Source organism: Cajanus cajan, chromosome 10, assembly GCF_000230855.2.
Source record: "Cajanus cajan strain Asha chromosome 10, NIPB_CcT2T_4, whole genome shotgun sequence".
Classification (NCBI taxonomy): Eukaryota; Viridiplantae; Streptophyta; class Magnoliopsida; order Fabales; family Fabaceae; genus Cajanus; species Cajanus cajan.
The window spans coordinates 44,144,882-44,168,918 of NC_138526.1; the positions used below are offsets into that span (position 1 = coordinate 44,144,882).

Sequence of the window (24,037 nt, forward strand, 5' to 3'; positions counted from 1 at the left end):
TTGTCAAAATTTACTTTTTTTCTCAAAATATAAAAATAAACAGGTAGAACAATGTCTGTGTTTATGTTAATTTATTTCACCCTTATCATTCGAATCTTGGAGAACAAGCATGGATCATGGAATGGGCCAATGAAGCAGCCCAAGTTCGTTACATCCTATATATGTGTGGATTCAAGTGAAATTTGTGTTGAGTCAACACCAGTTTCCTGTAACACAAGATTTAGATCTTAAACACTAACCCGGGCCTGACCCTTTTCCCCACCCAAATCTATAGCCACTTCCCCGTTTCCAGGGGTATTCCCGTACTTTACTTCACCAATAAATACACCCAAAAGAAAAATAGAAATTCACACAAAGGTTTGGTTCGTCTTTCACCAGGAGCAACATCAAGAAGAACAACACAACGCAAGGAAGAGAACATATAACAGCAGAGAGAGAGAGAGAGAGAGAGAGAAAGAGGAAGCGCCAAGAAGGAAGACACTGTTACTAATTAAACCTATATTTGTCTCGCGACAAACCACACTTGTCGATCTTCCATCTTCTCACGCTCCAAATTCAAACTACAGCAACGCTCTTCTCTCCGATCTATCGTCTTCTTTCTTTCTTTCCTTTCTCGGTAATTATCTTCTTCTCTTCCTTCTCCCTCTTCTTTTTCTGTTTTTTTAATTTTCCTTCTATATTTTAATGGAGTGTCTTCGTACGGTTCCAATCTTGAAGCATGTTTTTCTACGTGAGGTTTCTCGTTCGTTCGCGCGTGCGGTGTGCGAATTATGCGCATTTGCTTTGGTTTTAACCCGTTTCGTGATTTTGTGTGGAATTTAGGGCTTCTAATTGGGGCGAGGATTGAAGAGAGGTGAAGCATTTGCAGCATGAGCATCGACAGCCCCGGGCGAGGGGACTGCTAGGGTTTCGAGGTTCTGACGTGGAGGGTGAGATTTCCATGGGCGATGGAGGCGTCGCATGCATGCCTTTGCAGTATATTATGGATAGGTTGCCGAGTGCCGAGAAGACTGTTGTTTGCGGAGGCAAGAGTGGGAACAATGGTTTCAATTCAAAGTTGCTCAAGTTTGTTGACGGTGAGAGGAGGAAGATGAAAGCCAGGAAGAGCGAATTGGGGTTGGACAGAGTGAGCAAGAGGAGCAGCAACGAAGTTGAGAATGGTGAAGTTTGCGGTGGTACTGGGGAGAAGGTGCAGAAAGAGGAAGTGGAGGAGGGTGAATTGGGTACTTTGAAGTGGCCCAGAACTGACCTGGAGAATGGGGAGTTCGTGCCGGAGATGATGATGCCGCTGCCGAGGAGAGGCGAGATTGAAAACGGAGAGATTGTGAGTGGGAAGTGGAAGGCAAGGGAGCTGGAGAAGGGAGAGATTGCTTCTGGCAAGTGGAGGAAGGAAGATGTGGAAAGAGGGGAGATAATTCCTGAGAAGGGTGGTAGGAAAGGAGAAGCCGAGAGAGGGGAGTATGGGTCGTGGAGAGGAATTAAGGATGAAATTGAGAAGGGAGAGTTCATTCCAGATAGATGGTACAAGGGCGATTACGATAACAGCAGAATCCGCAGGTACCATTCAAGCAGGGACAAAGGGTGGAAAACTGAACGTGAAAGTACACCTTCTTCTGGCAGATATACAGGCGATGACTTTTTTAGAAAGAAGGAATTGAATAGAAGTGGGGGTCAGCATGTTAAAAGTTCTCCCAGGTGGGATGGGCAACAGCGGAACGTAAGGATCAGTTCAAAGATTGTGGATGATGAGAAGAATGTACACAGTAATGGTAAGGATCATACACGGGATTACTCTTCTGGAAGTCGCTTGAAGAGGCTTGGCAATGATACTGACAGCTGTGAGCGGAAGCATTCTTCAGATTATGCTGGTTTGAAAAGCCGGAGGCTTTCTGATGATAGTTGTCGCCATGCTTATTCCGAGAACTATTCACGTCGCTCTGTAGAGCGGTCTTACAGAAATAATAATGCTTCAAAATTACCAGCAGACAAGTATTCTAGTAGGAATCATGAATCTTCTTTGTCCACCAGAGCAGCTTATGACAAGCATGGGCGCAGCCCTGGTCATTCTGAGCGGTCCCCCCGAGACCGAGGGAAGTATTATGATCATAGAGAACGCACTCCAGTGCGGCGGTCTCCCTGTGGTCGTGACAGATCACCGTATAACAGGGAGAAATCTCCCCATGGTCGTGAGAGGTCTCCATATATGAGGAACTGGGATAGAACTCGTCAGCATGATCATAAATTGAGGAGTCCAATGCGTGCTGAGCAGTCGCCACCAGAGCGCAGTCGGCGGCATGAGCTGTCACCCCCAGATCGAAGCCGGCGGCATGAGCCGTCTCCGCCAGATCGAAGTCGGCGTCATGATCGTAGGGACTGTACCCCAAATTTAGTGGAAGCATCTCCCCTTGACCGAACAAGGAAAGATAGACGCCAGGAATCAAGTTGTAAAACCTTATCAATTGAAAAACACAACTCCCAAAATAGTTGTAAGGATCATGAAGATAAGCAGATTCAAAGGGAGTCAAATTGTTCAAGTACAGAATCTCAAAGTGATAAAAATGTGCAAGATACCATTAAGTCTGTTGAGAAAGACATCTGCAGTCAACCTATAAAGGAACAGCATAATTGCAGCCCAACTGTTAGCCACAAAGAATCTCCTCACTCCGAGCCACCTCCTGAGGAACTGCCTTCAATGGAGGAAGATATGGACATTTGTGATACCCCTCCCCATGTGCCTGTGGTGACAGATTTGTCATCAGGGAAATGGTATTACCTCGACTATGGTGGTGTAGAAAACGGGCCTGCTAAATTGTGTGACATCAAGGTCCTTGTTGATGAAGGTGTTCTAATGCCCGATCACTTTATCAAGCACTTGGATAGTGACAGGTGGTTAACAGTTGAAAATGCCGTGTCACCTTTGGCACCTCAGATATTTCCATCAATTGCGTCTGATACCATAACCCAACTGGTAAATCCTCCTGAAGCTCCTGGTAATATTTTGTCAGATACAACAGATATTCTTCAATCTGCTCCTGAGAATCTTCAGGAAATGCTACCCCCCTTGCCACAGCCACCAGTATGCCCTAATGACAGTGTGTTTACACCTGAACTTTTTGAGGACCTCCGCATTGATGAAAGAGTTAGAAATCTGTTAGAGGGTTATGATGTCACTCCTGGGATGGAACTTGAGGCAATAAAAGGTATTTTGTTCTGTCTATAATATTCTTGAGAATTTCATTAACAAGTGAGAAAATAGATCTCAGAATTTGTTGTCAATTCCATCGGCCCTTCTGGTCCCATTTTTCTGAGTTATCTCATCTTTTTCACCTTGGTTATTATTATTTATGCTTGCAGAAGCATTGCAAATGAATTTTGAAAATGCAAAAGGGGAGGGACTGGGAGACTATGAAGGTACGTAATTGCTTTGTGGTTCTTGTCTGTTTTCATCTTTTTAATTGACATATTCTTATAATTCACGAGTTTTGTTTTCTGTGTTTGATATTTCTCATAAGGATATTACCATATTCGATTAAATTTGACTGATTTTTAGAAGCATTTATATATTGTGCTATATTCAAATTGTTGGTCCTGTTTTGGGAAATTTTCAATTTGTTTTGGTTTTCTAGTACCTGGCAATATTGTGGTTTTTATTGTTGGAGTTCTCCATTGCTAGTGTTTTGTCTTTTATTAATTTATTTATGGAAAGCAGCTTCTTGTTCTTGTTTATGATATTTTAATGCTCGTGCACCGTCAGGTGGACCCATTTTTTGTTGTTGGTAATACATGATTGTGAACCAATAAATATTTGAAACTTTAATTTAAGCATTATTGCATTAACATGTGTGCATTGTAATTTGGAATGATGTTGTTAAGTGTTTAAAATACTTGATAACGGCGCATAGTGGTAAACCCCAGAAATGATAAAAATTACTCAAAATTAATGATATTCATAATTAACAAATAAAAAGTCATAGGTGTCTTAAACAAAACATACAAGTAAATACGAACAAAAGTCAAATACAAGTCTAATCCAAATCTTCTTTACCATATTCACTACTATTGCAGCAGTAAATTAAATCCCAAAAATAGCCCCCTCAAAAAAGCCCTAATGTCTTTGTTGAGAGAGCTTTTTTGAATCAAGACACAGCGCCGCCGCAGCCGCTATTCAGCCCTATATTGGACCTGCTACAGCATCTATAATAAACTGATCCACTATGACAGCTTCTGAAGCGGGCAGGGGTTGCTCTGCACTGCTACACTGCTATAGCACCACTATTTAAAACCTTGATATTGTGTCTACGCTGCAAATACGTTTGGAGTTAGTGTCTAAGATTAAAATCTTAACTAGTTTTTTAATGGTCAACGAAATGCTTTGGTCATTGTTTATAAAATATCAGGTACTTTGCATTTCATTTTACGCTTTGCTCCGCCGTCCTTTTGTTGTTTCCCAATTGAATAAGTAGTTTGTATTAATCCCATTTGGTCGTGTATGGTGGTTTGGTGTCATTGTATCTTAGCAATTGATATGGTGGGTTGGTCATTAATCTGTTGCTTACTTGCTTTGCTCTGCTACTCCACTATCGTGCCACCATTTAAAACCTTAATGTTGTTTCAAGCAAAATGCATTTGGAGTTATTGTCTAAAATCTTAACTATTTTCATAATGTTTTACAAAACGCTTTGATGAGTATTTATAAAATAAGGCACTTAACATTTCATTTTAGGCTTCGCTTCGATGTTCTTTTTTTATTCTCAATTGAACAAAAAGTTTGCATTAATCCCTTTTGGTCACGTACGGTGGTTTGGGATGTCATTTGTATCTTAGCAATTGATTTGGTGGGTTGGTCATAAATGATTTTTTTAATTTATTTATACATTGAATCAGATTAATCAAATACTATCACACTTTGATTTTTTATTAAAAACAAAAAATTGCAAACCATGGCAGATTGTAATTTTGCATCATATCTGGAGCTTAAAATTACAATTTCATTCATTTTGTTATGGCTATGCACTCAAAACTAGTTTGTAGATCATGTTTATTCTTCATCAGGATAAGTTCAAACTTCAAACATAAATGGATATGATCTTGAGAGTTATACGACACATGACAAAAGTATCTTTGTCTTTGTTCAGGTTTTCCTTGGAGTGTTTCCTGCCTTAAGGAAGATTGTGATTCAAGTACTGATTTAGCGTCAAGAGATTCTGAATCTCAGTTAAGTATGTCCTGTGATATGGATAATGGACTTGCCTTTGGTGTTTCTAGTGACTGGTTTTCCACCCATTGGTCATGTAAAGGTGGTGACTGGAAAAGGAATGATGATGCCCAAGATAGATATTGTAGGAAGAAACTTGTCCTGAATAATGGTTTTCAGTTATGTCAAATGCCAAAGTCTGGTTGTGAAGATCCTCGTTGGCCTCAAAAAGATGACTTGTATTTTCCTTCCCAAAGCAGGAGGCTTGATCTCCCTCTATGGGCTTTCTGTGCTGATGAGCGGGATGATTGCAGTGTTGCGAGCAGATCAGTCCAAAGTAAGCCTGCTTCTGTGAGAGGAGTGAAAGGCAATGTTCTTTCTGTGGTCAGGATAAATGCATGTGTTGTTAAAGACCAGGGATCATTGGTCTCTGAGTCACGCCACAAGACCCGGGGTAAGGAAAGACATCATTCAAGGTCATCTCGGCCCTTCTCTTCAACCAGTGATAGTAGGAGATCATCAACTGAACAAGATTCTCAGTCAAAAGCTGTTAGTGATCAAGGTTCTTACCGGATCATGGAATTCATTAATGTCCCTAAAGATCATCTCTGTTCTATCCATGAGTTACAATTACATTTGGGTGACTGGTATTATCTTGATGGTTCTGGGCGTGAAAGGGGCCCCTCATCATTTTCGGAGCTACAGTATTTAGTAGATCAAGGAATCATAAAAAAGCATTGCAGTGTGTTTAGGAAAAGAGATAAACTCTGGGTTCCTATTACCTCTGCAACAGAAACTTCTGATGGAAGTCTCACGAGCCAGCAAGAAAGCAGTTCAATCTCTGGTGCATGTTCTGGTCTTCCATCAAAGCAAACTCAGGGTGTTTCATCTGGTGACCCTTACACTAATTCAAGTTTGTTTAACAGCTTACATCCTCAGTTTGTTGGTTATACTCGTGGGAAGCTACATGAACTGGTAATGAAATCATATAAAAGCCGGGAGTTTGCTGCAGCTATAAATGAGGTTTTGGATCCCTGGATCAATGCAAGACAACCAAAGAAAGAAATCGAAAAACAAATATATTGGAAATCAGGTAATGATTAGTTCTTTTTTTTTGGTTTGTCCACCCCTCATCCTTGACTCCGTTTATAAATTTTTAGCTTGTTTTTTTTGTTCATACTTCAAACCTCATTTTTTTATTAGTGATTGGGCAACTACTTTGAATCCTTTTAGACTAATGTATTAGCTTGACCTGTGTAAGTTGAGCTCATTTGCTAGCAACTTTACCTTTCTGAACAATGCTTGTGGTCTTGTCATGTGCTGTGCACCTTTGCAAGCATGTGCATTAGATTGGTCTATCACAGAAAATTTGATTCAAATGGTCTCCTAATTAATTTGATTAATTTATTTTCTTGTTTTGCATGTGTTGGGACATGTAAATTTTAGAAGGTGATGTACATGCTTCCAAAAGGGCCCGAATGCTGGTTGATGATAGTGAAGACAACAGTGATTTTGAAGATGGTGATGTTACTGTCGAGAAGGATGAATCCACTTTTGAGGATCTATGTGGTGATGCTACTTTCCCTGAAGAAGAAATTGGTATTACTGATAATGATGTGGGAAGCTGGGGCCTTTTGGATGGTTGTGTGTTAGCACGGGTTTTCCATTTTTTGAGATCTGATTTGAAGTCCCTTGGTTTTGCTGCAATGACTTGCAAGCGCTGGAGAGCTGCTGTAGGGTTTTATAAAGAAGTGTCAATACAGGTCAATTTGTCATCCTTAGGTCATTCCTGCACCGATACCATGTTGTGGAACATTTTGGTAGGTTTGATATATATTTGGCAATTCACATTTTCAGTAATATTTCTCATTCTTCGTCCTCCTCTAATCTGATTATTTGTTTGCAGAATGCTTATGATAATGACAAGATCAATTCTATTATTCTAAGGGGTTGTGTCAATATTACGGCTGAAATGCTTGAGAAAATTATTCTTTCATTTCCTGGTTTATTTACAATAGACATTAGAGGCTGCAACCAGTTTGGAGATCTGACTCTTAAATTTTCCAATGTGAAATGGATCAAGAGCCGAAGTTCACACTTGACTAAACTTGCAGAGGAGCCTTATAAAATTAGAAGTCTTAAACATATTACAGAGCAAACCTTGTATGTTTCCAAATCCAGCAGTTTAGGTTTAGATGATTTTGGTCAATTGAAGGATTACTTTGATAGTGTGGATAAGAGAGATACCAAGCAATTATTCCGTCAAAACTTGTACAAGCGGTCAAAACTATATGATGCTAGAAAGTCCTCCTCCATTCTCTCTAGGGATGCTCGGACAAGACGTTGGGCAATCAAGAAATCTGAAAGCGGTTATAAGAGGATGGAAGAATTCCTTGCTTCAAGGCTTAGGGAAATTATGAAGACAAACACTTGTGACTTTTTTGTGCCCAAGGTACTGTGCAGAATTATTTTAATGTCATATAATGAAGTTCTGCTTTGTTACTCATGATTTCTTTTGGGTTATTGTTTCTTTGTTAATAGGTTGCAGAAATTGAGGTTAAAATGAAAAGTGGTTATTACAGTAACCGTGGGTTGAATTCTGTGAAAGAGGACATAAGTAGAATGTGCCGTGATGCAATAAAGTAAGTTCTCTATCTCTTTTGCCTTTTTCAGGGGGTGATTGTTCCTCCACTTTTTTCTGATGCCAGGGTTATATTATAGTTGTTGTTGGACACATTGAACTGAATATGATAGGGCTTATTAGTTTATGATGACAAGAATACAAAGACCCTTTTTTTTGTCATAATTTTGTCAAAGTCCTGATTGAGTAATGTATGTTCTTGCCATGGAGGTTCTTGTTTGATTCTCAGGTGTATGCATAAGCTCTACTGCTTTGCAATTGTAGTTATCTTTCATCTATGCTTAACTTGGTGGGTTTGCATATATCGTGGTTGTTTTGCATCATGATATATTTTCTTCAAAATTTACATATTGCATGTTGCAGTTGCCTCTGTTTAGGTGTTTATGGATTCGTTCATTTATCTCATGTTTCTTGGGTCATTAAAAATGATTGTTTCATCCAACTACCCACATTTGTCTTGTATTTTTCACCCAATATTTATGTTTAATTTTAATTTATTATTGCTTACAGAGTGAAGAATCGGGGTGATGCCAGCGACATGAATCATATCATCACATTGTTTATTCAGCTTGCAACACGGCTGGAAGAGAGTTCTAAATCTGTGCATGACAGAAATGCGTTACTGAAATCATGGGACAATGACTTGCCTGCTGTATCATGCTCTACTTTGTCAAAGTATAAGAAGCATAGATTGGTGAATGAAAGGAAGTATAGGAGTAATGGAACACATGGTTTGGATAATGTGGAATATACCTCTGATCGAGAAATTAGGAGGCGCTTATCAAGGTTGAACAAGAAATCTATGGACTCAGAGAGTGAAACATCTGATGATGATCTGGACAAGTCTTGTGAAGATGGCAAGAGTGACAGTGATACTACAACCTCCGACAGTGGAAGTGATCGAGAAGTACATTCAGAAAGTCTAATTAGGGAGTCAAGAGGGGATGGATACTTTACGTCTGAGGAAGAGTTGGGTTTTATAACTGATGATCGAGAGTGGGGTGCTCGCATGACAAAAGCAAGTCTGGTTCCTCCGGTTACCAGGAAGTATAAAGTCATTGATCAGTATTGCATTGTAGCTGATGAGGAGGATGTACAAAGAAAGATGAGGGTTTCATTACCAGATGACTATGCTGAGAAGCTGAACGCACAAAAGAATGGCACTGAGGAGTCAGATATGGAACTTCCTGAAGTAAAAGATTACAAACCTAGAAAGCAGCTAGGAAACGAGGTTATTGAGCAAGAAGTTTATGGAATTGATCCTTATACGCACAATCTTTTACTTGATTCTATGCCAGAGGAGTTAGATTGGTCTCTGCAGGATAAGCATGTCTTTATAGAAGACATACTTCTTCGAACATTGAATATGCAAGTTAGGAATTTTACTGGAACTGGAAGCACTCCAATGAGCTACCCATTGCGATCTGTTATTGAAGATATTAAAAGACTTGCTGAGGAGAATTGTGATGTGAGAATGGTTAAAATGTGTCAAGGTATTCTAAAGGCCATGGACAGTCGTCCAGATGACAAATATGTAGCGTATAGGAAGGTATATGCCTTTTCTGTTAGTTAACTACAATTTAACACTTATCTTCCACTAGTTCTAAGTGCACTGTCATCTGTGTTTGTTTGCTGTTGAATTATTATTTGTTGGGATGGATCATGCAGGGACTTGGTGTTGTTTGCAACAAGGAAGAAGGCTTTGCCGAAGATGATTTTGTTGTGGAGTTTCTGGGAGAGGTATGGCTTCATATATGTTCATGGAATTTTATCCATGCTTCTTCTTCTTTTGATTATTTAATTTGCAAGTTGTATGTTTATCTGTGCTTTCTTCTACTTTTGACTAAATGCAGGTTTCCAATGTATTGTTAAATATTTAAGAGAAGATCCATCTATAGAGTTAATAGAAAACTGTGCTCACAAATGATTTGTTCTGTATCTCTAGCATGATTAAACCAGTGTTGACCTATTCTCTGCAAAAGTACAAATCTATACATTTCTGTATTTTATATATGCACATAATGTCATTGCACCAGTTATTCTGTATTCTCTATTGTGATTAAACTGGTAATGATTTACTCTGTAGTACACACCTTGACATTTCTAGCTTTTGCATGTACAGCATATTAAGTATGCTATAAATCTCTGATTTGTGCCTATAACAAAATTACAAATTGTGGCCTATTAGATCCTCAACTTTTCTAGCTAGCCTTAGGGGTTTTAACTATTTCTAAAGTGGCCAACTAAGGTTTTGTATAGAATGTTTCATTCAAAATACTTGTAGATATAGGTGTTTGTTCTTTTGATATTGTGCTCTTCTCCAGTGTATCTTCTGCACATGAGGCTATCCATTTTAGTAATTTAGTATGCAGCATCATATGCTTATATGATTTTGTGTTGGTGAGGCATTATGATTTCTGCAACATTGTTGTGACAGGTTTATCCTGTTTGGAAGTGGTTTGAGAAACAAGATGGGATTCGATCTCTGCAGAAAGATAGTAAAGATCCAGCGCCAGAGTTCTATAACATCTACCTTGAGAGGCCAAAGGTGTCTGTCCCGTCAAAATAATGAAAATATCGACTTTATGATGTTTAACTTGATATGGTTTGTCCACCTTCATTCTATACTGATCCAATCATAACATTTTTCATGACAGGGTGATGCTTACGGGTATGATTTAGTTGTTGTTGATGCCATGCACATGGCTAATTATGCCAGTCGAATATGTCATTCTTGCCGACCCAATTGTGAAGCCAAGTAAGTTGTTTATCATTAATGTTATATATGGTTCTTACTAATATATTTGCCAACTTTCCCAGCTCCCGGATATTAGTTCTCTTGCTTGAAAAACAATTTGTTTGCTATTTTAGTGCATTTTGTGCATTTTGGGGGAGTCACATGTGCATGAAAGATAATAATTATCTATTTACCAAATACAATCATGATTTTCTTTTGGGTTGTTACAACTTACAATCATGAATGTTATCATTGTAGATATTATATCATTATCTTCTTCCATTATTCTGTAATCTGGTTGATTCTTCCCGACTTTTGAAAAAGGTTGTTACTGCTTGGGGCCCATCATGGTCTGCATCTGGCATAGGAAGGCAGTTTAATATTGTGGTAGTTGTTGATGATCAACTATTTATTTTAGCATGTTAAACTCAATTTTAATGTTGTTGTGTCATTGCCATAGTTCCTTTTCGATTCATTATTGTTGAAAACTTTTAGTCTCTCTACTATGGTTAATGACTTAATGTGTGATTTTTTTGTCACTCTAAGTTTTCATCAAATTTAATCTCCTATTTTTTTTTTTAATTGTTTCATCACTTCCCTTCTATTTAAAATCACTCAAATTCTCATTTTTTATTTACAAAAATTGAATTGTTTTGGATATCCTTTCATTTACAACTCACCAACCAAAATATCAAATTTCATATGAAAAAAAATCCTAAATTTTCTTCTTCAAACTATAGTATCAATTTTTTTACTAAATTTTTGGCTTCCAAACTTTTAAATTTATTACATATCCCATATCAATTGTAAATCCCCAATTATTTGAATAGAAAATAAGATTTTACTTTTTGTTAAAAAAATGGACAAGAGGATCAAATTTGTTTATTTTGAAATATATATAGACTTGATTTACTATACAAGAACTTGGCAAACAAAATCACACATCTAGAAGGACCAAAAATGCAATTATGCTTATTTCCTAATAAGAACTTAAATGCCTGATTGCTTATACGGAATCATCACTACCAGATTCAGATTTAACTCAACATGCAAAATTTTTGCTTCATATGTTATTGTTTCCTGGACTTCTTTTCCCCCCAATCTCCTGTCTTGTTTTGTTCTACAATGTGTCTGTTTTGGATGGGCTTTATAAATGCCTTTGTCATTACTGTCTTAGGTTTTCTGGATTCTTCTTTCTTTATTCTGGTCATTTGGTGTGGGGAATATTCATTGGTAGAATAGCAACAAAACACAAATGACTAGTACTTCAACATTGAAATGGAGGGGGACCTAAAAGATCTTATCAAAGGGATAAAGAAGTACTTGTGTTCATTTAAGGTGTAATGATCCTAGTGGATATTCAGTTGTAAATGATGTCACTTATGAAATTTAAGGTGAAATTACTCATCTAGTTTCTTCCGTGCAAGTAAAGTTTCTAGGTTGCCTTTGACAAGAAAATTCAACTAGTTGGTTAATAGATCTTCCATTTCTTTTATGTCCCTTGGCTTGCTGTGGCAAAAATGGTGCTGAAGGACCAAGCATACAAAATACAAAAATTGTATTTAAGTTTTTATATTTTGACATGACTTTGAGATTTGACCAACAGACACTTTATATTTTATCTCAAATTTGTTGCTAGCAATGGCTCGGGGTTATTTATTGGTTAGCTTAGGATTAGATTACTAGGTTGCAATCCTTTTGTTGCAGTTTTTATATGTTATATCATTTCTGTTAATTATCTTTTATTTTCACTATTTTTTTTAGGGTTACTGCTGTTGATGGTCAATATCAAATTGGTATTTATAGTGTTCGTAAAATTCAGCATGGTGAGGAGATCACTTTCGACTACAACTCTGTAACAGAGGTTTGTTCAGTTACCTGCTGACTTTTATGTATTCTATTCCATGAGATAAATGTATCTTCAGTATGTCTTTGTCTAACGAGTACCTTCCATTTTACTGTAGAGCAAGGAGGAGTATGAAGCATCAGTTTGTTTGTGTGGAAGCCAAGTATGCCGTGGGAGCTATTTGAATCTGACTGGTGAAGGGGCTTTCCAAAAGGTTTGGACTTGGAGGAAATTTTTTACTTATAGGTGCTCAGAAAATATTAAAGCTGACAGATATTCTCTCTACCTTGCTAGAGATAAAGTCAAATAAAATATATAATTAGGGAGTAATCTTTACCTTACAAGTTGATTTTACAGGATCGAGTTAGATCCAAACCCACGTGCTAATAACTCTTAAGGGGAATTACTGGACATTCTTGCATTGCATGTCAGTACTTGATAGTATTTTTCGCATGAAAGCCTGACTTGGGTTGTTACTTTAGAAAGTAAAATAATATAGTTTCTATTATTGAAAATTTCTTAAGAGATTGGTTGTGTAATTTGGTTACTTTATCTTCTGACTGGAATATGTTGTCTGTTTTTCTCAGGTTCTGAAGGACTCTCATGGAATTCTTGATCGGCATTATTTGATGCTAGAAGCTTGTGAATTAAATTCCGTGTCTGAAGAGGACTATTATGACCTGGGAAGAGCTGGTTTAGGCAGTTGTTTGCTTGGAGGCCTGCCAGATTGGCTTGTTGCTTATGCGGCTCGCCTTGTATGTGCCTTCATCTGCATTGTTACCAATATTTTCTGTTTTTATGGTTGTTGTGTATCAGTTTTTCCTAAAATATATGCTTTGGTGAAGGTGAGATTCATCAATTTTGAAAGAACAAAACTTCCTGAAGAAATTCTAAAGCATAATCTGGAAGAAAAAAGAAAATATTTTTCAGATATATGTCTTGAAGTTGAAAGGAGTGATGCTGAGGTTCAGGTATGCTTTCTGTCTGTTCGTGTACTTTCCTTTGTCTACTTTATTATCATGAGATGACGTTTGTAATGTTGTAGTCTCATTTTTCATTCAAACGTTTATTCCCTTTGTCCCATCTTTTGTATGATTCAGGCTGAGGGTGTATACAACCAAAGGCTTCAGAATCTTGCTGTCACTCTTGATAAGGTGATTTTTCTCTCTTCCATCAAAACTGAGTAACATTCTCCCTCTCTTCCTAATGGAGGCACATACCATTCTTGTAACAGTGGATTGATAATCTATAGTCTCATAGTCTTTGTTTCCGCTAGTTTTAAATGTTGATAAGAAGAAAAACACTTTGGAATTAAAACATTGTCATAAAGGATAAATGGTAAAGACTAATGCTTTTGGTATTGGCTTGTTGTTAACAAATTAATGACTGAGCTGATGCTGTTAAAATAAAGAAGTTGCATGGTATGGCAATTGCTTGATGGTCAATAATTTTATATCGTCTAATGTATGTCAAGCATTTGCATTTCAATAATTCACAAATCTGTGTATTTTGAACTCAACAGCTGACAACACTTTCTGACAGTATTATCTCATTGTAAATCATCAGTTTGCCCATTAATTTTGCTTTCTGTAGTTCAGAGACAATGCTAATTTTTGATGGGGTATTACAGGTAAGGTATGTTATGAGATGTATTTTTGGTGATCCCCGGAAAGCACCACCTCCTCTTGAGAAGCTCAGTCCTGAAGCAACTGTTTCCTTCCTCTGGAAAGGAGAGGGTTCATTTGTTGAAGAGCTTCTTCAGTGCATAGCTCCTCATGTTGAAGAAGACGTCTTGAATGATCTCAAGTTTAAAATTCATGCTCATGATCCTTCAAATTCTGGAGATATTCAAAAAGAGCTTCGGAAATCTCTGTTATGGTAAGTGGGTCGCACATCTAGTTGGTCTATGTTTATTTTAACCTGGTGGAAGTGTGGAACTCAATCTTTACAATTTACTTCTCTCCCATTTTCAAAGGTTGAGGGATGAGGTCCGAAATCTTTCTTGTACATATAAATGTCGGCATGATGCTGCTGCTGACTTAATCCATATTTATGCTTATACCAAGTACTTCTTTAGTATACGGGTATGTTTTCTGCTGCCAATACTAAGCTTTGTGGTGCGGTTAAATTTTTCTTGTCATTTTAAAATTTAAATTTGCAATCTGAAGACTTTATTTTTTACCCTGCAGAATTATCAAACCATTACGTCACCCCCTGTCTATATTAGTCCACTTGACTTAGGTCCCAAGTACACTAACAAGTTGGGAGCAGAATTTCAAGAGTACCGAAAGATATATGGTGAAAATTATTGTTTAGGGCAGCTGATATTTTGGCATAACCAGAGTAATGCAGATCCAGATCGTAACTTGGCTAGAGCCAGCAGGGGTTGCTTGTCTTTACCAGACATCAGTTCCTTTTATGCCAAGGCTCAGAAGCCATCACGGCATTGTGTTTATGGTCCAAGGACAGTCAGATCTATGCTGGCTAAAATGGTTAGTGTTTTTTTTTAATATATTCTTCCAAGTTATTGTGTTTTCATGCTATGTATGTTGACTCTGTATTTAGGAAATAACAAATAGGAACTGTCTATCCATTGGATGAAGTTTACCTAAAAAGATAGGGTTCTGCCAAGAATAACTGAACAACTTATCCCAGTAGGCGAAATGATGCTAAACTGATCAATAACAAGCAAGCTTTGTTCCATTAGGCGAGGTACCGAGCCAATGTTAAAATGATAGGCTGATAGGCTTGTATCAAGATCCTTTGTTTTTTTAGATATCACATCTATCTACCACTAGATATCTTCTGCAACAAGCAGCTTCTCTTGAGATTATCCGAGAGCAAATCAGGGGGCTTGAGAATCTCAATTGAGGAAAGGACGTCTTAGATGCGAGTTAAGTAACCTCATGCACAGCCTCGTTGTCTTCTGATGCTGTCCATCTCAGATCTGCTTCTATGAGCCTCAATCCGATCTGGATCCTTTATTTAAGTAGCTTTTTGAACAGACTGTTAGGAATGACATGCTTAAAGCTACCCCTGTGATACGTTCTTTTTCTGATTTCCTGTGTTTGATATTGATGATTAATGATTATCATCTATTTTGTTTATCCAGGAGAAGCAGCCGCAGAGGTCTTGGCCCAAAGATCGGATATGGTCATTCAAAAGTTTTCCTAAATTCTTTGGTAGCCCAATGCTAGATGCTGTAGTAAATAACTCTCCACTGGACAGGGAGATGATTCATTGGTTGAAGCACAGACCTGCCATATTCCAGGCCATGTGGGATCGTTAAAATTTTGCATGGTTTGGAGCACACTCGATAAAACACCTGGTTTTAGATATGGAATGGTTCATCATTCAGAACTGCCTGCCTGTTTTAGCGTGGAGGGGGTCTGTAATTATTAAATCCAAAAGCGTCATTCCTTGTACCGCTTTTCAGTCATTCTTGTGTACAGTTTTTCTTGGCCATTGATTTGTAATTCATTTGATTGTAGGGCATTGTTTTATACTTATGTAATATGAAATGAAAGTTAGGAAGAAAAAAGAAAGGTTAATTCCAGTCATTGCTGTGTTCTCATCTTATTTTTATTTATTTATTTATTTATTTTTATTTTTTTAAGAAAAAGATCCATGACATTAACAAAGAGTGTAAAAGGCTGACCAAGCCAAAATGTCATGGTCTACAACAGCTTGCGCTTGGGAAGGCACTTACGCAAACCAAAACATCTCCTGTAGAGAAAACTAGTTTAGCTAAGCAATCTGCAACTAAATTGCAGTTTCTGCTGATCGTGTTCTCATCTTATGTTAAAATACATAGATAGGGCAATCTTTTATATGCTAAAACGTTGCGGGGTAATTTACCCCGTCAATGGTCCCAGAGTGATAACTAGGAATATTCGAATTGAGTTTGTTTGCAGGCATCAGTAGATAATATAGATGTTTGAAGAAAGAATGCTGAGTGACGTTGGTTCTATTGTGTTGTCCTACTGGCTCTTGCTGTATAGGCGGGATTTTGTTTGCACTTTGATGCTGGTGTTTTTGTGCTGAGCTGGCACCTGTGATACTCTTTATAATCAGGTAGCTGATAACCATCATTACGGACGGAGAAATGGTATCTCTGACACTAACACGATTGTCCCTGTGTCTGTCTGTCTCGTGTGCATTTGGTTGGTTAGAAAAGTGTCCATATTTTTGGATGTATAGCTGGTACAACTATTTGATATTTTGATGTTAGAAAAGAGGCAGGAAATGAAAGTGTGCAGGCCGGCCCTCAGTTTTTCAAGACCGTGCATGAAATTAAAAATGTGTCTTCAATTATTTAAATATTATTTTTATATTTTTTATTATAAAATTATTAAGATATTAAAAGTATTTGTAAGGCATCTCATTTAGAATAACTTTTTTAGTAATTTATCTTATAAATCACTTATAAAGTTATTTAGTGTTATTAAATTGTAAATGTCTAATGAATTATATCGATAGATTGTCCAATTTGAATATGTTAATTTTTATTATTAAAATATTTAAATTCATTATGATAATCATCTTTATTCTTACTATTTTTAACTAAAATGTGAGATTTTTCATTCTCAAAATTTTAGCTTTAGAATCTAGATTATCTAGATTTGCATTATTTTGAAAAAAAAATATTGGGTGTTTTAACAAAAATTTATCAAGAGCACTCTTTTAAGAATCAATATTAATATTAATTTATTTATTTCTTTTTCATTTTAAATGACCAAAGGGTTCTTTTCTTTGTAATATGTTGAAAGTCAAGTGATTAGACAAATATAAACAAAAAAACTAAATTATAATTTATGATTCAAATTATTGGGTAATGAGTAAATGACAATGAGATAAAACAATAGTGTACTTAGATTGCTTATTTTCTAAATCTTCACCTTGAACTCTCAACTTATTGTGGTAGAAAAAAAAAAATAACAATGAGGCTTGTCATAAAGTAATTTGTGATGCTTAACAAATAAAGATTTTCAATTTAATTTTAAGATTTTAGTAGAGTATAAGAGATCATAATTAAGAAAAAATAGAGAAAAATTCTAAGACGATCCTTATTTATTAACAATAAAAGAAATTAAAGAAAATAAAATATAAATAGATTTTTATTGAAAAACACATATCAATTAATTAATTATTGTTGGTTAATTTTTTTATAACAATGATTTACTTATATAATTTAATTACTTAAAATTTATTTTTATATTTATATGCTAAAAAAAATCAGTATCCTTCTAAGGATGGGACCCTAAGCCATTATTCACCTTAACCGTACTTAGAATTGTCGTTGAAAGTATGCTACCAATATTAATTATTTCCTAATTCCAAAGAATGTTATAATAAAAGAACAGAAAATTTAAAATACTTGCATATCTTATATAACTATATTATTTTTTTTATAACTTATTTCTATTTAAAGATAATTATTTATATCATTTTATAGATATACGTTTTAATTATTTTTTTATTTTCTATTAAATCAGTAAAAAAATCATCTCATTTTATAGACATTATACACGATGTGTTATGCATGATGAGAACAGAGCAAACACAGGATCAGAGCAACATAAATGAAGCAACACAATGTTACAGTGCTAGAGCTTGTTGTTATTAGTCAGTCATCACAGTTGTGATCAGTAAATCAGATTAGAAGAGACAAACCTGTTGCAGCTCGTGGCCGGTAAAGGTTGCCTGTGTTGATGGCACCCTCAGAGCCTAGAGGAGACATTGTAATTCGTTTCTGGCCTAAAGATTATAGGCACCAAAGTGAAAGAGAGTCGAGGCTCCTTTGTTGATTTGGTTTTCATTATCTAATTGTATATCCAAACATGTACTCCTCAAGCAACAATTAATTTGTTAAGTTAGTTCAACTCTATTGCCCTTTCATAATATGACCAGGTTCATTATCTGTAATATGTTGTTAACATGAGTGATTACTTCTTTCTTTTTTAATCTAAAGCTTAGCCTATATATAGGAACATCTGACATTCACGTGTCGGAGTTTGTCTGGAGAGGCAATTCATGGAGGGACAAGTTGCTTCACTTTATAACAACAAACGAAGCAGAATTAAATGATTGCATGGCATGAATTAGTATAATTGTATGCATGGTTTTATTTGAGACAAAGAAGAATGCTGAATGGTAGTATATGATATACAACTCTGACCCCTCACTCATTATCTGACAGTACGTTAAGCACGTGTTAAGCCACACACGCGCACCACCAGTGCAAATTCATACTATTTCTATCGCTTTTCTACAGAATTTTGTTCTTATTTATTTGTTGCAACGTAAATTGATGAAATATAAGCTATATATTATTGATGATTTTTGGTAATTATATCTTATTGAATAGACATTACATACCTCGACTTTTCTATGGGCCACTATTTTTAATAAAACACATGAACCGGCCAATTATCTCCGTTTCATAATATTTTATTCAATATTTGTTTTTCTTTAATGATACTTTTTCACGCTAGCTTTTGCTTTTTGTGCGTCTGCTATTTTAAAACTACTCTCTCTCCCTCTTATATCCCTTTATGAAGTTATTGCTTTCGTACATCGTCTTTATGGTTCTCACTATTCTAAGAACATTTGTCCTTTTTTAGTTGGTTCTTTGATAACATGAAAAAACAACATTTTCTTTTAAAAAACTTTATTCTCTTCTAAATCATATCTTGGACGAATTAGAACAACTATTAAAAACATAAATATGTAGTAAGTTTTCTTTTTTACTTTCACAAGTGTAACATGGATCGTTTTCGTTTAGTAGAAAATTAATCACAGTTTTCAAAATATAAAACAACACTCGCATGTAAGACCACATTTAATGAATGTGAATAATATGCACACTTTTAAAAATTAGATCACGTAGTCTTGTCAAGCATAATTATTGATATTCTATTTTTCTTCTTTATAATGACATCATATAGCTCGTGATGTTTGAATCTTAGCTCAACACAGAAGTTAAATTTGTATTCAAAATTAAGTTAAAAATCAAACGGCTTGTACACAATATAGGGTTATATTACATGAAGTTTTCATAATAATATTTTTCCTTTTTATTTGTATATTGTGCTAAACTTTTTATATAATAATTAACCTCCCCCACACAACACTCATGCTTGAGTTAATATGTTGCAAAATCATTGTGATTGGAAGAATGTGTGAATGTGGATGAAGTTGTTGATTATCCATGGTCCTGCAACAAGACAAAGATGAGGAGCGATGAAAAAGAAATGCAATAAGAGTGATGATATGCGCTGTGAACGTATAAGTTTCTTCAACAATTTGGATGACATAATGACAGAAAAGGACAAAGGGGAAACGGACAAAATTAGCAACAGAGAGAGCAGAGAGAACGAAACGAACAAACAAACAAAGGGAAACGCGCGCGCACACACACACTGTCACAATTGTCTCTCTCTGTACGGACCCATCCTTCATCGTCCACGTGTAAGGTGTATTACTATTATTTTAAAATTCATAATTCATAATAAATAAGTTAAATTAAAAATAGAGAAATAATTTGTTTCTCTCTCTCTCTGGCTCACCCTATATATATTGTGATTGTGATTGAGTGAGAGAGATAAGTAGCGATGCGATGTTTTCCGGCGAGGAGGAGGCGATGTTGTCGAACGTGAGCCTGCAGTCTCTTCTGTCTCTGAATCTGAACCCTTCCATATTGGGGGAGGGGTTGCCGACGTTGGCGTCTCTAACCGAGGAAGTGGAGTGGCGGGAGCAGAAGCGGCAGCGCGTGGTGATTCCGCAGAGCAACCTGGCGCGGCAGCGGAGGCAGAAGCTGAGCGAGAAGACGCGGTGCCTGCAGAAGCTGATGCCCTGGGACAAGAAAATGGACCAGGCCACGCTCCTAGAAGAGGCCTATAAGTACGTGAAGTTCTTGCAGGCCCAATTACGCGTCCTCCACTCCATGCCCTCCACCTCCGCCTCCAACAACACGCCCTTCCTTCTCCAAAACGGCGGCGTTTTCCAGAGCCTCAACCGCACCCAGCTCCTTCAGGTTCTCGTCAACTCCCCCGTTGCCCAAACCATGCTCTACTCCCAAGGCTTCTGCGTTTTCTCCCTCGAACAGTTGTCTTTGCTTAGGAAACTCTCCGAAAGGAGGTTGGCACTTGCAGCCTCTGCCTCCAAAACTCTCTTCAACTCACACTCACTTTCTTTTTCTTAGCCTTTTGCTTTAGTTTACGCTTACAATGTTGCTCTACTCTTTACTACACATTTACTATACTTGTTTTGCTTCACCATTTCCTCTACTGTTTGAATATTGAAACTAGTCTCTACCTATATTTTGGGCTTTCATTAGCTGCTAACTCCCAACCTTTTACGTGTTCTATGATGGCCTTTTAACAGGCCCAATCTCTACTAATGCGCTATTTGCCTTGTTAAAACAGACCCGTAAAATAAACAGATTAAATGAAGTCGACGTTTTCTGCTTTATAGTACTGAAAAACAACATAGTGATATCATTAAACAATGGAGTGAAACTCAAATACGTGCTTTTATTAAAGATAAAAGAATGAATAGTGGTAGTGTCTGACCTATTTTTATTTATTTTGAAATTTTCGTTTTTTTTTTTTTAAAGAACAGGAATTTGAGTTAGTTAAACAAATTAATTTTTGAACACTTTTTAAGAAGGCTAGTTTTAAGCTTCTACGTTTTGTCTTATACGTCATCGAGTCTCAAGATTAAAACATTGTCTAAAAAATAATAACTTCAAAGAAAATTTAAACATAGAAACTATTGATTTGTTAAATGATTTTAATTTTAATTTTAAATCCCAATTTAAATTAATACTCTTTTCATCTCTTAGTAAGTGTTGTGTTAGAAGAAAAAAATTGTTTTAAAATAAATGTCATGTTAACTTTTTTAATATAATATTAATTACCTAATTTTTATTTATGTTCTTAATAATATTATGTAGAAAATAATTGTTATGTTTGATTGTTTCTAATAAAGAAAATTAATTATAAGATAAATTTGTAAAATTATTATTTTTTTAATTCAATTATTAACTTTTTAAATTTATATAAAATAATATAGGACCACATTATGAGATGATTAATATTTAAAGAATTTATCTCTAACAATGTAATAGACTAAGTATTTGAATTTATGAAAAAGGTGTTCACATTAGTGTATGACAGTAATATTACTTTTAGAGGGTATTACTATTTGCTATGCAAAATCTTTTTTCCATTCATGTTTTTTTGGAATTGTATTTTCTGGCAAACATATATCTTGAAAATGGCATAAATATATTTAACATGTGAAATATTTTCAAGAACGAGAGATATATAATATAAAAATAAAAAAAATTCCCTTTCTTGAGAATCTTGAACTCCTGCCCTTCCCATTATAAAGTTTTAGTGGAAAACTTTTTTAAAATACAATTTCTCATAGTGTTAAATTCTCATGAATATTTTTGACTTTTTAACTAAATGGATTCATTATGAAAATATTTTACATAAATGTGATTATTTTCAAATTATCTCCCACTTTGAGACAATCAATTGTGGATATCGTCGATCAATCTAACAATACTTATGTCATATATTTATTTTTAATTATTTTGAAAAAAATGGTATAAATAGATATATGGTTCCATTTTGGTGACCCTATAATCACCTATGAAATCACCATTGATGCATATGACTAAGTGTTACTTATTTATGAAATCACCATTGATGCATATGACTAAGTGTTACTTATTTATTTTAAAGTTTGTTCTAGTGATGTTGGTTTAAAAAGTGTCACCCATTTTTTATTTATTAAACTAGTGTTGTTTTCTACCATTGAGTTACTATTTGTTTTTTAAACTAGTGACATTGTCCTCCATAGAGGGATTAATTTTATTTTTTTAATCAGTGTCGTTGTCTAATAAAGAGACAATATATTTTTAAAAAAAAATTAAGTTTTATTTTTGTTTTTTAACTAGTGTCTGTGTCCAGTAAAGAGGCTCCAAAGTTTAAGATTTAGGATTTTAGATGATGACTAAAAATAAAATCATGAAAGTTTCAACTCAAAGTGAATAATATCTTATTAGTACGAAGACATGTGTGTGTGAACCTTATATGGTACACAACAAGTGACATCGAAGTTGTTGATTTGATCAAGTGGTCAACTTAACGAGTATGATGGTTAGGATTTCTTATATCAAAAGTCTTCTTATTGATGAGTCCATATATGAAATTATTTTTTCCTAATAACATGGAGAGTTAGGAAGCTTGTCCCTCTATCATGAGTTATTAATGATGAAGCAGTGGATGTTGATGCAAAATACTTAGAATGCGATTGAGTTTTATGAGCCACCATTATATATAACTCATCGATTAGTTTTAATTGCAAAGGAGAGTAAATCATGATCTTTTATTTGAGAGAATAATTGTTGAAATATAATCAAAGTCGTACGTCGTTCAAACAAAAAGATGGACATGTTCGATCTAAAGTAAATAATATCTTACTAGTGTGACATGTGTGTGTAAACTCTCGATGCACAACAAGTAGACCTTTTAGGTGATGACTCAAAGCACAATTATGAAGACTTAGATCCAAAATTGACTATATCTTACTAATATGAAGACATGTATATGGTAACCCCTAATACACAATAAATATTTATTATGTATGCCACACGTTAATTTTAAATAATCATGAAAGTCTTGGATCAAATCACATGGAATTTATTTTATTTATCATTATATTTTAATCATTGATTTTAAGTTTAAAATTTGAGTTTTTGTAGCTTAATATGTTACATTTTTATATATTTATAATAAGAATTTTATTACCTATAATAATCTTACTCAATAGTCTAACTTATGCTAGATTATTCGAGATAGAAATTACTTGTGTTGTGATGTGTACCAACTAAAGGTGTTAGTCTTGAATATAAACTGTGTCAAACTTCGATCACTTTCATGGACGAAAATGAAGATTTACTCAATAGGATGAGTTTGGAAATATAAGTATTATATAATATTTATTTAATGAGTTTAAAATGAAAACTATTTAGCTTTTAATTAGAATAAAGTTTTAGTATTTTTTTTTTCGGTGAGAGTTCAGTATTATTTACGATATTATGAACACCTCACTAAATATTCTTCGCTTTATCAATGATACCATGGCTCATGTGCTCATGTGATACCATTGCATTGGTTACTTGATCGAAAGGCAAGCAAAATGATGAAAAGAAAAAAAAAAAAGGTAATAAAATTTGTAATAACAGCTGATGTTTATTCTTTTGGTGTACAAACATGAGCTCATGTAAACTGCTCAATCCCTTTACCAATGTTATAAAAACGAGTTATATGAATACCTCCCATAGCTCATTCAAAATTCAATGCACGTATTTTTTATATAAATTTATTTAAAAGCTTTTGAATAATGATTTATGTGATCTTTATTTCTTCTTCCGCATACCTCCCATGCAAAGATAGTATAAGAAATGAATCCGTCCAGTACTATATAGACGACATATCCACTGTTCATCTATTTGTTCAACAACGCCCACTTGCTTGTATGATTCGCATTTCACCATCAACCTTCAGGCCGAAAAATATAATTGTTCTACAAAATACAAGTCTG

General features: G+C 35.3%; 2 protein-coding genes across 3 annotated transcripts; both read left to right on the plus strand.

Moving 5' to 3' along the window:
- Window positions 1-286: 286 nt before the first annotated feature.
- Window positions 287-15,978, plus strand: LOC109817031 (histone-lysine N-methyltransferase ATXR3). 2 transcript variants are annotated; one of them, XM_020382229.3, is made up of 20 exons: window positions 287-616; window positions 823-3,200; window positions 3,355-3,411; window positions 5,136-6,287; window positions 6,644-7,014; window positions 7,101-7,646; window positions 7,736-7,836; window positions 8,346-9,384; window positions 9,504-9,575; window positions 10,273-10,383; window positions 10,493-10,593; window positions 12,337-12,436; window positions 12,537-12,632; window positions 13,006-13,173; window positions 13,264-13,389; window positions 13,519-13,572; window positions 14,049-14,296; window positions 14,394-14,502; window positions 14,608-14,910; window positions 15,531-15,978. In XM_020382229.3, the coding sequence occupies exons 2-20, from the start codon at window positions 941-943 to the stop codon at window positions 15,705-15,707; spliced, it is 7,191 nt and encodes a 2,396-aa protein (XP_020237818.1). In that variant the 5' UTR covers window positions 287-616; window positions 823-940; the 3' UTR covers window positions 15,708-15,978. The 2 variants fall into 2 exon arrangements, with proteins under 2 accessions (XP_020237818.1, XP_020237817.1); XM_020382228.3 differs by having other exon boundaries at window positions 289-616; window positions 6,641-7,014.
- A 4,013-nt stretch (window positions 15,979-19,991) lies between these two features.
- LOC109817027 (basic helix-loop-helix (bHLH) DNA-binding superfamily protein) lies at window positions 19,992-20,763 on the plus strand. The gene has a single exon (XM_020382223.3). The coding sequence runs from the start codon at window positions 20,037-20,039 to the stop codon at window positions 20,619-20,621; it is 585 nt and encodes a 194-aa protein (XP_020237812.2). The 5' UTR covers window positions 19,992-20,036; the 3' UTR covers window positions 20,622-20,763.
- The last annotated feature ends 3,274 nt before the right edge of the window (window positions 20,764-24,037 follow it).